The following is a 16190-nucleotide window of genomic DNA, read 5'->3' as shown; positions in this document are numbered from 1 at the left end:
TCTAGTGGAACAAAGCTTAAAATAGTTTTCCTATTCTGATAACCACTGGGTCAAGTCTGGGCCAGTGGATCATGAATCATGCATCTTTCAACATTTTTTATTTATAAATAAATATATATAACAAAAAGGCAGACTTTTACTGAGAACAATATTACTGCCATCTCTGCATTATTTATAGAATTGTTGCTACGTACTTATTGACAGTCTTAAGAACAAAGTAGACTTACACTTTAGCTATAAGTTTGGGGGTTTGGTGATTTAGAACCAGAGTTAGGTGGTTCAGCAAAGGTGATCTAATCTAATCTCCTGCATGATGCAAGATTTCTGAATCATCCAAGACTGATGCTATCTGGCCTCTTTTTGAAAGCCTCCAGTGAAAGGAAGTCGATGATCTCCCTAAGCAATCTGTTCCATTGTCCTACTGTTCTTACAATCAGGACTTTTTTCCTCAGATTTAATCTAAATCTGTTATGCAGTAGTTTGAACCCATTGCCTTTTGTCCTGCCCTCTCTGGCCAGAGAGAACAACTTTTCTCCTTTTTTTATGGCAGCCTTTCATGTATTTGAAGACTGTTATGTTCCCCATTAATCTCTTTTTACCAACTAAAAATACCCAGTTCCTTCTGCCTTTGCTCATTTCTCTTGCATTCCATTCCTTTGATCACCTTTATCACTCATCTCTAGATTCTTCCCAGTTTTGTACATCCTTTCTATATATTGGAGACCAAGACTGGGCACAGTGCTCCCACTGAGGCCTATACAATGCTGAATAGACCAGTTCTATGAACCTCTATGCTATGCGTCTGGTAATGCAACCTAAAATTGCAGTTGCTTTTTTTTCTTCTTCTCAATGCCAAGGCATTTTTGACTCGTGTTGACTAGGGATGTTAAAATGTGTTTACTTTTCTAAACATGTAACCACTGAAATTTACAGTGGTGATATGTGGTGGGGCCAGGCGGGAGCCAGTGTTCACCTCCACCCTCCCCCATGCTTCTGCCTCTATGCGAGGCAGCTGCGCAGAGGGGAGGGCTTTTAAGCTGACTCCCCACGCATATTGGTTCCTGCCTGCCTTCTCTCACCCTCTGTATCAGAAGCGGCAAGGGGGAGAGGACTGTGTGTAACCATTAGGATTTACCTATTGAGCCCATGCTCATCAGTTAATCATGTAAAGAGGTACACGTTCACATCAGGGATGTAAGTGACTAGACTGGTGAGCGAATCATAGAATCATAGGACTGGAAGGGACCTCGAGAGGTCATCGAGTCCAGCCCCCCGCCCTCAAAGCAGGACCAAGCTCCGTCTACACCATCCCTGACAGATGTCTATCTAACCTGTTCTTAAATATCTCCAGAGAGGGAGATTCCACCACCTCCCTTGGCAATTTATTCCAATATTTGACCACCCTGACAGTTAGGAATTTTTTCCTAATGTCCAATCTAAACCTCCCTTGCTGCACTTTAAGCCCATTACTCCTTGTCCTGTCCTCAGAAACCAAGAGGAACAAATTTTCTCCTTCCTCCTTGTGACACCCTTTTAGATATTTGAAAACCGCTATCATGTCCCCCCTTAATCTTCTTTTTTCCAAACTAAACAAGCCCAGTTCATGAAGCCTGGCTTCATGGGTCATGTTCTCTAGACCTTTAATCATTCTTGTCGCTCTTCTCTGTACCCTTTCCAATTTCTCCACATCTTTCTTGAAATGTGGCGCCCAGAACTGGACACAGTACTCCAGCTGAGGCCTAACTAGCTCAGAGTAGAGCGGCAGAATGACTTCACGAGTTTTGCTTACAACACACCTGTTGATACAACCTAGAATCATATTTGCTTTTTTTGCAACAGCATCACACTGTTGACTCATATTCAACTTGTGGTCCACTATGACCCCTAGATCCCTTTCCGCCATGCTCCTTCCTAGACAGTCGCTTCCCATCTTGTATGTATGGAACTGATTGTTCCTTCCTAAGTGGAGCACTTTGCATTTCTCTTTATTAAACTTCATCCTGTTTACCTCTGACCATTTCTCTAACTTGCTAAGGTCATTTTGAATTATGTCCCTATCCTCCAAAGAAGTTGCAACTCCACCCAGTTTGGTTATCGGATAGTCGAGTAGGAACTCAACTAGTCACTCTCCCCACCTTGCTGCCTCTATCAGAGAGAGGAATCAAGGGGGGAGCAGGAGCCAGTTCTGGGGGATGTTGGCTTAAAAGCCAGTCCCTCCCAGCACTGTCTCCATGGGGGTGGGGCAGAACAGGTGGGGGGTTAGGGGAGGCAGAGGGCAGCAGGGGAACGGCCCGAGCAAGCATTGAAACATTCTCGCTCACCGTCGTCCCAACTGCTGCTCCTCTCCCTTTGAAGTGTACAAGAGTTGCCTGCTCTTTCAAAGGAAGAGGCATGGAGGGGAGGCCATGCCTGCGGGTGGGTCTTGTACATTTCAAAGTGAGAGGTGCAGCAGGATAGTGAGTGCCTCCCTTATCGACTAATCAAGTAGTCGATAGAAATTCCATCGACTGCTCAATTAACTGATTAATCAAAATTTAATGCACCTAGTTCACATCCCTCATTTGATGCGATCTACCACAACTTCCAGATCCCTCTCATCAGTGGGCCAGTTATCCTCCATTATGTATTTTTGTATTTGTTTTTTCTTCCCTAAGTGTAGCACCTTACAGTTGTCTCTGTTGAATTTCATTTTGTTGTCTAGGACAGTTCTGCAGTTTCTCAAGGTTCTTTGAATTTTACCTCTATCCTCCAAAGTTTTGTCAACTCACTTCCAGCTTTGTATCATCTGGAAAATTTGATCAGGTCTTAGTTTAGAGAATAATAAGATTTATTTTTGTTTACTTTTTTTTTTTGTAGGAGTTTGATAAAGAAGTAAAAGGCTTTGTTTTTGTCCTTGAAGGAAGCAGTCAAACAAACAAGATTCAACTACCAAAGGAAACTAGACAAACTCGTAAGTTTTGGGGCATTACAAATCTAAGATGTTCTGATTTATTAATCCAGTACTACTCCAAGAAGTAGCTATTTGCATTGTCTCTTACTTTGGGCAGCTTCTCTGTTGGAATTGAAGGGTCACTTTTCAGCAACACAGCTGTTACTAATAAGTAGAAGTTCAGAAATGGGATATGCTGTTTAATACTTTGGGGCAGGTCCTCTGCTGATATACATTCTCATTGCTCAATTGACTTCAGTTTAGTTGTTTCAGTCCTGACTCTCACAGTTTAACCTTGAGCAAAAAACTTAAGTTCTGAACTGGTAGACGTGATTGTCAATAGAAGTCTGTCTGTCGGCAGTCAATGAATGGGGCCATTAATCCCTCTTTCTTTTTATTCTATAAAATATTAATCTGCTTTATAGAGATGTGAGGTTTAATTATTTGAAAGACTTTTTTTGTGCTTTATAAAATGTGCTACATAGTCTAAGATAATTTCTGATTACTTTTTACAAACAGTTGTTTAGATCGAACAAAATACAGGACTATGTAGCACTTTAAAGACTAACAAGTGCTACATAGTCCTGTATTTTGTTTCAGCTACACCAGACTAACATGGCTACATTTTTATCACTTGTTTAGATCGTTTACTCCAAAAAAGGATTCTAGTGGCACTTTAAAAACTAACACATTTATTCAGGCATTAGGACATAAGCTTTTGTGAGATACAACTCACTTGCTCAGATGCTGAAGAGAAAAGGGGTAATTAACCCAAAGAGATACTGAGATGGGATTGTGACATCAGTTCTAATTCAATCATAGTAGATGTGGCTCATCTCCAACAGTGAAGAGAAGATGAGAGTACCGCCATTTTCAGGAGGCAGAAAAACTTCAAAAACAGACTGCAAGGAGAATCTACTGAGCTGGATTTCATATGCAAATAGACACCTTGAAAAAAAGTTTAAACAGAAACATGGAGTGGTTTTTACATTACAATAGGTAATTTCCTCTTCAGGTACTCTCACCTTCTCATCACTATTGGAGAAGAGCCACATCCCCTCTGATTTAATTAGTACTGATGTCTCACTTCTCACTCCTGCAAAGAGGTTTAATGGTAGTTCGAATTAGGAGCTTTAATTTGAACTACCTAGTCCATGCTGTGTGTAGCCGCAGGCAGGTAGTTTGAACTACAGGCATTTAAAAATGGCGCCCGGCCAGGAACATGCAAATGTTTGCAAGTTCGAATGCCTACATTAGCCACCCTAGTTCGAGCTAGGGTGGCAGTGTAGACATACCCTCAGAGTGTCGCAGGAGGTTGAAGTGCTCTCCTACTGATTTTTGAATGTTACCATTCTTGATGTCTGATTTGTGTCCATTTATTCAATTGCAGAGACACTCCCGTTTGGCCAATGTACAATAGAATAAAACTTGAGTTCTGTAAAATTTCCAACTTTAATATTTTTCACATGATTTCCCTCTTCCCCGATGGGTTCAAGGATCTCAGCAAGCAGTATTACAGTCAAATGTTGTTTATCTTAACATTTCAATAGCTAGCTTCTCAGCTTCTTTAAATCAGTAATGCCTCATTAAACTTATTTATACTACCTGAGAATCTGGCCCTAAATCACATATACTTTACCTGTTTGGAAATCTGCTAAACTAAACAGCGAATGCTAGAACTGTTAACTTAACCTCCACATTGGATCCCCCTTCCAAAGGTGTGGGGGATGGGGTTTTATTTTCCTTTTGTTTTTGGAGACTCAGGGGCTACGTCTAAACTACACCCCTCTGTCGGCAGAGGGATGTAAATTAGTCTTATTGAAAGTGGAAACGAAGCGGGGATTTAAATATCCTGTGCTTCATTTGCATAATGGCGGCTGCCGCTTTTTTCGAAACAGGGCTCTCCAAAAAAACCCGGCAGTTTAGACAGATCATTTTCGACAGAAATGCCCCATTTTGAAAGATCCTGTACTCCTCAACAAATGTACAGGAGTACAAGATCTTTTGAAACGGCGTATTTCTGTCGAAAATGCCCTGTCTAAACTGCCGTTTTTTTCGAAAAGCCCCGTTTTGAAAAAAGGCGGCAGCCGCCATTATGCAAATGAAGTGCAGGATATTTAAATCCCCGCTATGTTTGCACTTTCGATACGTCTAATTTACATTCCTCTGCTGACAGAGGGGTTGTCAGCCAACGGTCAGGGCAGTGTGTGTGTGTGTATGTTTCCGAGAAAAGGTTTAACGTCCGTGTCTTTACTGCTAGGACCGGGGTCCCGTCGCAGAGGGTGGCCAGCAGGCCAACAGACGCCCCGTTATATAGGAAGAGCTTATTACACCTTAGATTTTTAGCTGCTAGAACACAAAGTTCCTTCGCAGCAGGCAGCCTGGGGAAGGCTGAAAAGTGCCCCAACGGATCTGTCACCTGGGAGTGACACAGATCCAAACGCCCAAGCTCTTCCTATGCCTGTCCCTTTATGACCGGCTGAAGTTCTTTTAAATTGTGCTTGGTTCTGTTCCAGCAACTGAAGGAGTCAGGTTAAAGCTTAAACAGTTACAGGTATATTAAAAAGACTTATAAAAGCATATGGTTACAATGGCTATTGCTCTATTTCTTAAATGCTAGCAAATATATATATATAGGTCTTAAAAATGATTACAGGAAAAAGGTAAAGATAGAAAATAGAAATAATAGTACCAAGTGACAGCTTAATCTTTAAAGAGCTCTAACACTATGTATATATATACTTAAGCAAAGGACCACATCCAGGTACGATTTTTACCCCTTTCTGTGCCTCTCGACTCCAGCGTGTCAGGCCAGGGCCAGTCTCTCAATTCCTAGGAAAGACGAATACGAGGTGGGTGTCCCCTCTGGAACCTCGGGAGATCAAACATCTAACCCGACCAGCAGATAGATGGTAAATTGACACTCAGAGAAAATGCGTTGCTGGACCCATCTTTATACCCCTGGGGGCCCGTATCCTCTTTCTTATCTAAGAGGCCAAATTGTACTGGTCCGTTTTGTGGCGCCAGTTCTTACAAGCAAGTTTCAAATTAATTTACACTTGCAAGAGAGATAACTAAATTGTGAGTACTAGACATTTTTTTTTTACTGGGCGAGAGATTCCTCCCCCCGCGGACGGCTGTGTGTTCGTATCAATATGGGTAAAGTCAAGGACACTCCTTGGCAGCCTCTTGGTCAGCAATTGGCATATCTCTGTTTACAGCCATTCACGGTCACACAGCCTGGGCCTTCTGCTCTGTGTGCCCTGCATGCTCCAGGCAAGCAAAAATGGATGTTACAAGGGGGGTTCCTGTCTGGCTACAGGGGTGTAGTTTAGACATAGCCAGGGGGTAGGCGAGTTAGTCTCTAAACACGAAAATCTTTTTAAAAACCCAGTAAATAGTCTGGTAGCACTTTAAAGACTAACAAAATGTGTAGCTGGGATCATGAGCTTTCGTGGGCACAGCCCACTTCTTCAGATGACCAGAGTGTTGGAGTTGTTGTGAAAGAGGGTGTATCCCAGACAACTGTTCAGAGGCACTGAGCTTTTGCATGGATGATCTTGGCTTCTGTAAACATCCCAAGATTCTTGTTGCTCTTTGAGTAGTATTAGTTTGACTAAAAATCTGCCATTCAATAAAAGGTCAACTCGCTTCTTTGCTAATGGAATCAACAAGTAGCTATATAAATATCAACTCATGGATACTTATACACCCTATAAGTGTGGCTTTTCCTGAATAGGAATGGATCTGGTAAAAATGTACTTGTTTGCTCCCCAATTAAGCTATATTTCCGGTACAGCTGTCAGTTAATAGCAGTTAACTCACATGATTAACTTAAAAATTACTTGCAATTAAAAAATTAAATAGAATACCAATTGAAATTTATTAAATATTTTATATGTTGATCTACATTTTTAAATATATTGATATCAAAAACAACAAAGAATGCAAAGTGTATAAAGTACATAGTACTCACCTTATATTTTTATTATAAATATTTGCACTGTAAAAATAAGGCACAGTATTTTTCAGTTCACCTTATACAAGTGCTTTAGTGCAGCCTCTTTTTTGCGAAAGCACAATGTACAAATGTAGATTTTTTTTTTTTTGGTTACATACCGCACTCAAAAACAAAACCATGTAAAACTAGTGTAGACAAAACTGTAGACATACAGCGTTTACACTGCTTGCCTTCTAGCAATGTGCCAAGTAGACAAAGCCTGATTTACAGTGTTACCTGAAAGTGAGAAAGGGTGTTGGATGTCTCTTTTGTAGCCGGCATTGCAAGGTATTTACATACCAGTTTGTATGCTATTTATAGTTCGGACACCATTACAGATGAAATGTTTCCATGCTAACAATGCTTATAAAGAAAATGATGCATTCATTAAAATTATGATTGAACTCCCTGTGGGGAGTATGTTACCTTCATTTTGCTATATATTTCATGTTATAATAGTCTCGGACAACACAAAGAAGATACTAATGTGAGATTTCTAAAAATGGCTATGGCATTCGACCGAAAGTTTAAGAATTTGAAGTTTTGTCCAAAATCTGAGCAGGCAAGGTCTGTGCCATGCTTTCAGAAGTCTTAAAAAGCAACTCTGAGATGCAGAAACTACAGAACTCAAACCAACAAAAAAGAAAATCAGCTTTCTGGTGGCATCTGAGTCAGATGGTAAAAATGAATATGTGTTGGTCTGCGCCTCTTTGGATTGTAATCGCACAGAAATCATGATTAGTATGGACATGTCCTCTGCCTTAAGGAACACATGAATCTTTAATGCATCTGGCACATAAATATCTTGCAACACTGGCTACAGCAATGCCATGCAAATGCCTTTTTTCACACTCAGGTGACACTTTTTTCACACTCAGGTGACATTCTAAACAAAAAGCAGGCAGCATTACCTCCTGCACAATTGAAACCAAACTTGTTTGTGTGGCTGAACAAGAAGTAGGACTGAGTGGACTTATAGGCTCTGAAGTTTTACATATTTTAAAAAAAATTTGAATACAATTTTTTGTATACAATTCTACATTTGTAAGTTGATCTTTCATGAAAAAGAGGTTGCATTACAGTACTTGTATTAGGTGAATTGAAAAATATTACTTTTGTTTTTTACAGGGCAAATATCTGAACTAAAAATAAAGTGAGCACTGTACACTTTGTATTCTGTATAGTAATTGAACTCAATATATTTGAAAATGTAGAAAGCATCCAAAATATTTCAATAAATGGTATGTTTTTAATCACTTGACAGCCCTAATTTCTTCTATTTTAAACTTCAGATTTAGATTTGCCTCATGAAAGCCACATAGACTATAAGGCCAGAAGGGATTATTGTTCTCTAGTTCAGGAGTAGGGAATCTTTTTTTGGGTCAGGGACTGAGAAGGAGAAAGATGTTCCCCACATTCTTCTCCCACATCAGAACCTGGGGGGCCAGACTAATAGATATTGTATACTCCAGCCCCACAGCAGGGTTGAGGGGAGCCCTGAGCCTCGGGGGCCAGGACCAGGCAAGCCAGGGGCCACATCCAACCCTCGGGCCTGAAGTTCCCCACCCCGATCTAATTTGACCTCCTGAATAGCACAGGGCCTCAAAACTGCCTCAGAATTATTAGAGTAAAGCTTTTAGAAAAAATATCCAATCATTAGTGATGGAGAATCCTTGGCAACCCTTTGGAGATTGTTCTAATGGTTAATTACTTTCACTGCTATTTTTTTTACCTTACTTGCTCTCTGAATTTGTCTAGTTTCAACTTCTAGCCTTTGGATATTGTTATACATTTCTCTGTGAGATCAAAGAGTCATTATTAAATATTTGTTTCCCATGTAGATACACTATAATCAAGTCTCCTCATAATCTTCTCTTAAAGGCTATAAATTAAGCTCCTTGAGCCTCACAAAAAAAGCATGTTGTTTAATCCTTCAGTTATTCTCATGGCTCCTCTGAACCCTCTCCAATTCATCAATATCCTTCTTGAATTATGGACACCAGAACTGGATCTAGTATTCCAGCAGCAGTCAAACCAGTGCCAAATACAGAGGGAAAATAAGGATTCTACTCCTGCTCTAGATTCCCCTATTTGAGTCCCAGGACCTCTTTATTCTTTTGGCTGCAGCATCACTCCGTGAGCTCATTTTCCGCTATCTGCTCCAGTCTCCAAATCCTTTTCAGTGTCATTGCTTCCTAGGATAGAATGCCCCATCGTGTACGTATGGCTTCAGTTGCTCACGGTTATCATAATTAGGATTGTATTCATGATTTATTGTTTTTGATTAAGTCGTTTAATACTGTTAAAACTGTCATAACAGTGTGAATAATTGCCACATGCTTTTATAATAATCTTGCTGTGATTCTGTGGTTTTATGTGTCTTTGTGGGATATGCTGTTTACATGCTTTCTGAACACAATGAAGAGCTGTAAATTAAAAAAAAATTCCTTTTATTTTCATAAGAATTGCACCAAAACCACAAATGGGACTTTCGAAAAGCAATACTTTTATTACTGTTTGATTTGGTTTTCTTCAGTTCTTTTCTGTTTTCATATGTTGTGTGAACCTTGGGAAATGGTATTGCAGCAGTATAGTTATACATCATTGAACTGCTAAATGGTGGAGTTTTCTTTGTATGTGCATCCATAGCCATTTATTTCTTTGTGTCTGTTTCTAGTTGGACTGATCCAGCGGTTTCTGGTACTTCAAATTTATGTGCCGTTGGGACAAGACTTCTCTACTGAATTGCTGTAAGCTACACAGAATTTCATAACATATTTTATTTATGGTAGACACGTGATCAGGTGAACCAGTACCAACAGCCTTTGATTACATGTGGCAGATTTCATACTGAAGAGTGGTGACTTATGACATCAGCATGAAGCAATTAAGCTGATTTGATCCTTATTTGTCAGACACCCCTATTTTCTGATGTTTCCCTGAAAATGAAAGCAAATTCTATTTTAAAAAATAATATAATTGTAGCAGTACACAGACTTAGCAAGATATGACTACATGAAAGTATAGAGGTGGAAATGATGAGTGCATGAGATTCATCTTGAGCTGTTGAAGAGAATCAAAAGTGTTGTGTATTAAACATTTAGGTTTCCTCTAGCAGGATAAAAACCTGTTAAGTTTAAAAATGTTTAGGAGGACCCATTCAGAATAATTATTTTTATACCTAAAGGAGAAGAGAATTAAGGTCATTGACTTTGTTCAGCTGTCCATTTAGTGGAATCAGTACATTACTAATCTAGCACATTGGTTCTTTTGGAAGATAATGTTTTTGCCTGTTGGATTCTTGGTAGTGAAGCATGATGGGAAAATTCACAGCTTCACTGATGTAAAAAGATTCTGCCTCAAGCCAAAAACAGTGATTGTTCATTTTCTTGTCAGTAAACTGATTATTCTTCATCGAGTAGTGTCCCCGTGGGTGCTCCACTCGAGGTGCTGGGTCCGTCCCGGCGCCGCAAAACGGAGAAACTTCCATAGCAGTAGCCCTGCCGGCCCGCGCATGCGCTCCTGTTGCCTCGCGCCGTTCACACCGTTACAGCTGAGCGCGGGCTGGCTCGTCAGTTTCCTTCAACCGTCTGCGGCCGCAGACGGATCTAGGACGAGCTCCCTCTCCGCCTGAGGAGAAAAGGGAGACTTTTCCTTAGAAACCTGTTACCAGACAGTTTATAGTTAGGGTAGTTGTTACTAGTTGTTAATAGTTATTACTAGTTAATTCTCAGGTTTTTGGTCCGTTCTAGTTATAGTCTGTTGTTAGCCTTTAAAAAAAAAAAAAGACTTTTATTACTATCTGATAAAATGCCTGGCTTCAAGAAATGTTCCCAATGCCAGGAGGCAATGCCCGATTCAGACGGGCACTCGCAATGTGTTAAATGCTTAGGGGATGGGCACATCCCATTGAAGTGCCCTCACTGCATGAACTTGACAGCTCGCGCTCGGCACGATAGGGAAATGCGGCTGGGGGTGATTTTATTTAACAAAGCCCTTCAGTCTGATACGACCACGCCGTCTCCCGCTGTCTCGGGAGCGCACCTGCCTCGCTCGCCCGCGAAGGAGCTCCACAAACCTACTAGACTACCGCAGCGCAGGAGCGTGCCGGACAGACCGGGTACCTCTGGCTCTTTGCCGAGGCACCCGGCAGAGAAGATGGGCAAGGGCCGTAGTGCCTCAGCCCCGGCTTTTGCAAGCGCTAAAGACCTGATGTGGGCTCCTGCTAAAGGACCGCAGGCGGAATCGGCACCAGCAGCGGCCCCAACGGCCGAGTTACAGCCGATAATGGCGGCCCCAGCGCCGGCTGATGTCACGCATGCGCAGCCACTCACGATTCTACCGGCACCCATGCCTACGGTGCCAACTGCTGAGACCTTGACTCCAGCGGCGCCACAAGCAACAGTGCAGACTCAGGCACCGCAGGCTATCATCGGCACCGTACAGCCCTCTGCACCGCTGCCGCCTCTGGCACCGACACAGCCTTTAACTCCCGCGGCACCGCTGATTCCTTTGCAGAGCAGCCAGGTGGCAGGGACCACATCAATTCAAATGGCACCGTCTTCTCCTGCTGATCACTCGGTGCTGACTGAGGTCCCATACAGGTCAAGGCGCGTTCGGACGCCTTCACTCACGCCTGACCGAGCTCGGTTCTCTCCAGGACCCTGGTCACCAACTTCATTTTGCTCAGACAACCATCGTTCTCCTCGTTATGTCTCCACCAAGGACCACTACCATGCATCACCTCAGCGATCATCCTCATACCATCACTACCGTTGCCATGATGAACGACGCTATTCCTACTATTCTCGCTCTTCATCTCGTTTTTCTGACAGCTCGGTCTCACCGGGGTTATCGAGACATTCGAGATATTCACACCGGTATGATGCGTCCGGAGCCTACTCTCCCAGACACTCCCCAACTATGATCGTTACTATGACCACCATCGATATTCTCGTAGATCACAATCCCCACAACCCACTTGTCCAGCGTCTACGCTTCGCGCGCCTTCGCCAACGATTCCACCAGCATCTGCAGAAGACACTATCTCAGTTACTAATCAGGACGGGCATGAAAACAACTATACTCCGAATAGGGAACCGGAGTCTCCAGCCAATCATTCATCGTCATCCCCGGACGATGCTGTCTTCCCTGGAGAATTATCCCCCACGGAAGATCACAAGCAGTTTCAAGAGCTCTTTGAAAGGGTTGTGCAATCTCAGAACATTCAAACTACAAATATACAGAAAAAACAACACCCTTTGCTGAAAAACTTGCAGTCCTCACAAAAATCAAAACTGGCTTTGCCCTTCGATGAGGCTGTTTTGGAGATTGCAAATGATATATGGCAGACTCCCGCCGCTTCCTTACTGACGAACAATAGGGCGGACAAGAAATACTTTATAAACCAAAAGGGTATGAACTTTTTGTTTACGCATCCCCAACCCAATTCCCTTGTTATGGACGCCGCCCAACAAAGATCGAAGACGGCTCAGAATAAAAACACTGTAAGTGACGAGGCTAAACGCCTAGACATTTTAGGTAGGAAAGTATATTTTTCGGCCACTTCAGTCCTCCGCATGTGTAATTATGCGGCTCCCCTCGCGAATCATGATTTTGACAATTATTCTAAATTAGTCCCCCTCCTAGAACACCTACCAGACTCCAAGCGTCAGATCTTGAGGGCGGTAATACAGGAGGGCTACACAACGGCCAGAACAGCACTACAAATCGCCCTGGACACGGCAGATGCAGCAGCTAGAGCCACGGCTACTGCTGTAGTCATGCGTCGTGTGTCCTGGCTGCACCAGGCAGCTGCCCCGAAAGAGTTGTTGAACAAAGTAGAAGACTTACCATTCGATCGTCAGTCTCTTTACGCCCAGTCCCCGGATCAGGTGTTCCACTCGGGCAAGGACTCCCGAACGACTCTTAGAACGCTTGGGATGTATACGCCTCCATATAAACGCAAAAGATATACGCCCTATAATAAACAGAGACCCTTCTCTTACGCAACATTCCGCCCCAAGCCATATGAACAACAGAGACCAAGGCAACGCCAGCAGAAACGAAGACAGCAACCTGGCAGGACATTCGGTCAACAGCAGGGCCGGCAACAAGTTTGATGGGTCAGTCGAGGGACTGTGGACAACCCCTTTGTCGGGAGCATCACAAGTAGCTTTATTCCATCATCGACTGAGACCTTATCAACATCACTGGTCTCTGATTTCCACCGACCGATGGGTCAACGACATAGTTGTTTCAGGATATGCCATCCCTTTCAACTCCATCCCCCCCCCACTCTCCACCCTCCCCGTCCCTTTTCAGGGACCCCTCTCACGAGATTCTTCTACAGCAAGAGGTGTCCCGACTACTTATTATAGGAGCTGTGGAGAGGGTACCCGTTCAGTTCCGGAGGAGAGGTTTCTACTCCCGGTACTTCCTCACCCAGAAGAAATCAGGGGGTTAGAGGCCTATTCTGGACCTGCGTCAACTCAACCGCTACCTGCGGAAACAAAAATTCAAAATGGTCACGTTAGCTTCTATCATCCCGGCTCTCCACAAAGTGGATTGGTTTGCGTCCCTCGACTTACAGGACGCCTACTTCCACATAGCAATTCACCCGGCCCACAGGCGATTCCTTCGTTTCGTAGTGGGCACAGAACATTACCAATACCGCGTCTTACCCTTCGGTCTGTCAGCAGCACCACGGGTGTTTTCCAAAACCCTGGCGGTGGTAGCTGCCTACCTCCGACGCCTCAATATTACAATCTTCCCGTATCTCAACGATTGTCTACTAAAGGCCCCTACTCGCCAAGAGGTGGCATGGCAGTGACCACCATCACAACAGTATTCGAGACGTTGGGCCTTATAATCAATTTCGGCAAATCGTCCCTAACACCAAGTCAGGACTTGGAATTTATCGGCGCGAGACTCGATGCACTGAATGCAAGAGTGTACTTACCTATAGCAAGACTCCAGTTGATCCAGGATTTGGTGCAGACTGTCTCAATTGCTCCCAGATCCAGCATACTCACTTGTCTAAAATTGCTGGGGCACATGGCTGCCACTACATACATGGTGCCACATGCGAGACTTCACCTACGCAGTCTCCAGCATTGGCTGTTCAAGGTGTACACGCCGGGGGTACACGCTGTGAGCAAGACAGTGTCCATTCCCGGACGCATCAACACTTCACTAGCATGGTGGGACAACACCAAAAACTTGTTATCAGGCGTACCATTCCACGCACGGAGACCCACAGTACAGATCACAACGGATGCTTCTTTGATCGGCTGGGGGGCACATCTGCAGGAACATCAAGTTCAAGGGCTCTGGATGACACAGGAGTCCCTGCAACACATAAACCTCCTTGAACTGCGGGCTGTATTCAACGCATGCAGACACTTCCTTCAAAGGATCCGAGGTCTTGCAGTCCACATTCTCACCGACAATATATGCATGGTGTACTATATCAACAGACAAGACAGGGCGCGTTCACGATCCCTTTGCGCAGAGGCCATATGGCTGTGGAACTGGGCAATCCACCACGGTATAACCCTCACCGCATCGTACCTCCCGGGCAAGGACAATACCATCTCCGACGCCCTGAGCAGACACTTCCTTATTCAGCACGAGTGGGAGTTACACAATGAAGTGGTTCATGGTCTCTTCCATCTCTGGGGGTTCCCGAGTATAGACCTCTTTGCCACTCATCACAACAAAAAGTGTCATCAGTATTGTTCACGGGTGGGTACCGGCAAGAATTCTTCTGCTCAATTGGGGCTCTCACCAACTTCTCTACGCGTTTCCGCCTCTTCCTCTCATTCCGAGGGCACTGGAGAAGATAGCGACGGAGGGCGCAACAGTGATCTTCATAGCACCCTATTGGCCTCGACAGACTTGGCTGACACAATTGTCCAGCATGTCGGTCGCTCAGCCACAGCGACTTCCACTGAGGCCCAACTTACTGTCTCAATGGCACGGTTCGATGCTGCATCCAAGTATCGATCGCATGCATCTTACGGCATGGCTCCTAACTGGTTTCAGCCACCAGAAATGACTTGCTCTCAGGAAGTGAAACATGTACTGATGAATAGCAGACTCCATACCACTCGCAAGGCCTACACCTACAAATGGCACTGGTTCCAAGCATGGTGTCTGGAAAGGGACTTTGACCCTCTTTCTTTACCGGTGCAGCATACTTTGGACTACATATTCCATCTGAAGACGGAGGGCTTAGCAAATGCTTCGTTGAAAGTGCACTTGGCAGCAATCTTGGCCTTCCGCCCGCACATCGACGGACAGTTGCTGTTTGATCACCCGTTAGTTAAAAGATTCCTAAAGGGACTTGATAACCTATATCCGACCTTCACAATCCCTCCGGAGCTGTGGGACTTATCTTTGGTACTGGACGCACTAACTCGTCCCCCCTTTGAACTGTTAGCAACTTGCGACCTGCGCATGCTCACAATGAAAGTGTCATTCCTTCTAGCAATCACGTCAGCATGTTGGGTTAGTGAGTTGGCAGCTCTTTCAGACGATCCACCATACACTTTATTTTCTGAACAAGGGGTTCTGCTTCGCGTTCATTCCCCCTTCCTTCCGAAGATAAATTCTCCCTTCCATATAAACGAGCCCATAAGTCTGCCAACATTCTATCCGAAGCCTCATTCCTTGCCAGAAGACTCACGTTTACATACCCTCGATGTTAGATGAGCACTGGCCTTCTACCTGCATAGAACACGCGCCTTCAGGAAGTCTCGGCGCCTTTTTATTGCTACAGCGGAGCGCTCCAAGGGTCAACAGCTCTCCACACAACGTATTTCCAATTTGATCACCTCCTGTATCTCACGTTGTTATGCCCTACGGCACAAATCCTTGCCAGGACGACCTCGCGCTCATTCCACCAGAGGCATGGCCGCATATACTGCGTACCTTAGAGGGGTACCCTTACAGGACATATGCCATGCAGCAACCTGGTCATCCTCTCTTAACTTTGCCAAGCATTATGCTCTTGCAAAAATATTGAGGAATGATTCAGCTGTGGCGCAAGCAGTCTTGGCCACAGCACAGAGACCATAAATCCGAAGCACGCCAATAGTGCTGGACCACTGCTATATACTCACCTCGAGTGGAGCACCCTCGGGGACACTACTCGACGAAGAAGAGAGAGTTACTCACCCTGTGCAGTAATGTCTGTTCTTCGAGATGTGTGTCCCCGTGGGTGCTCCACGACCCACCCTCCTCCCTGCTTCGGAGTGT

At 44.1% G+C, this 16190-nt stretch overlaps 1 protein-coding gene across 8 annotated transcripts in view; it reads left to right on the top strand.

The window, feature by feature from the left end:
- The window catches only part of CFAP20DC (CFAP20 domain containing), a 219110-nt gene that overhangs the window by 18862 nt on the left and 184058 nt on the right, over window positions 1-16190 (top strand). For all 8 annotated transcript variants that reach the window (XM_025186465.2, XM_075938433.1, XM_075938430.1 and 5 more), the window contains 2 exons: window positions 2857-2950; window positions 9607-9679. In XM_025186465.2, the coding sequence (XP_025042250.1) occupies window positions 2857-2950; window positions 9607-9679 (167 nt within the window). The remainder of the gene's footprint in view (window positions 1-2856; window positions 2951-9606; window positions 9680-16190) is intronic.

The sequence above is a fragment of the Pelodiscus sinensis genome, chromosome 11 (genome assembly GCF_049634645.1).
Source record: "Pelodiscus sinensis isolate JC-2024 chromosome 11, ASM4963464v1, whole genome shotgun sequence".
Classification (NCBI taxonomy): domain Eukaryota; kingdom Metazoa; phylum Chordata; order Testudines; family Trionychidae; genus Pelodiscus; species Pelodiscus sinensis.
Note: the sequence above shows the minus strand (reverse complement) of the source record. Positions and strands in the feature narration are given on the sequence as shown.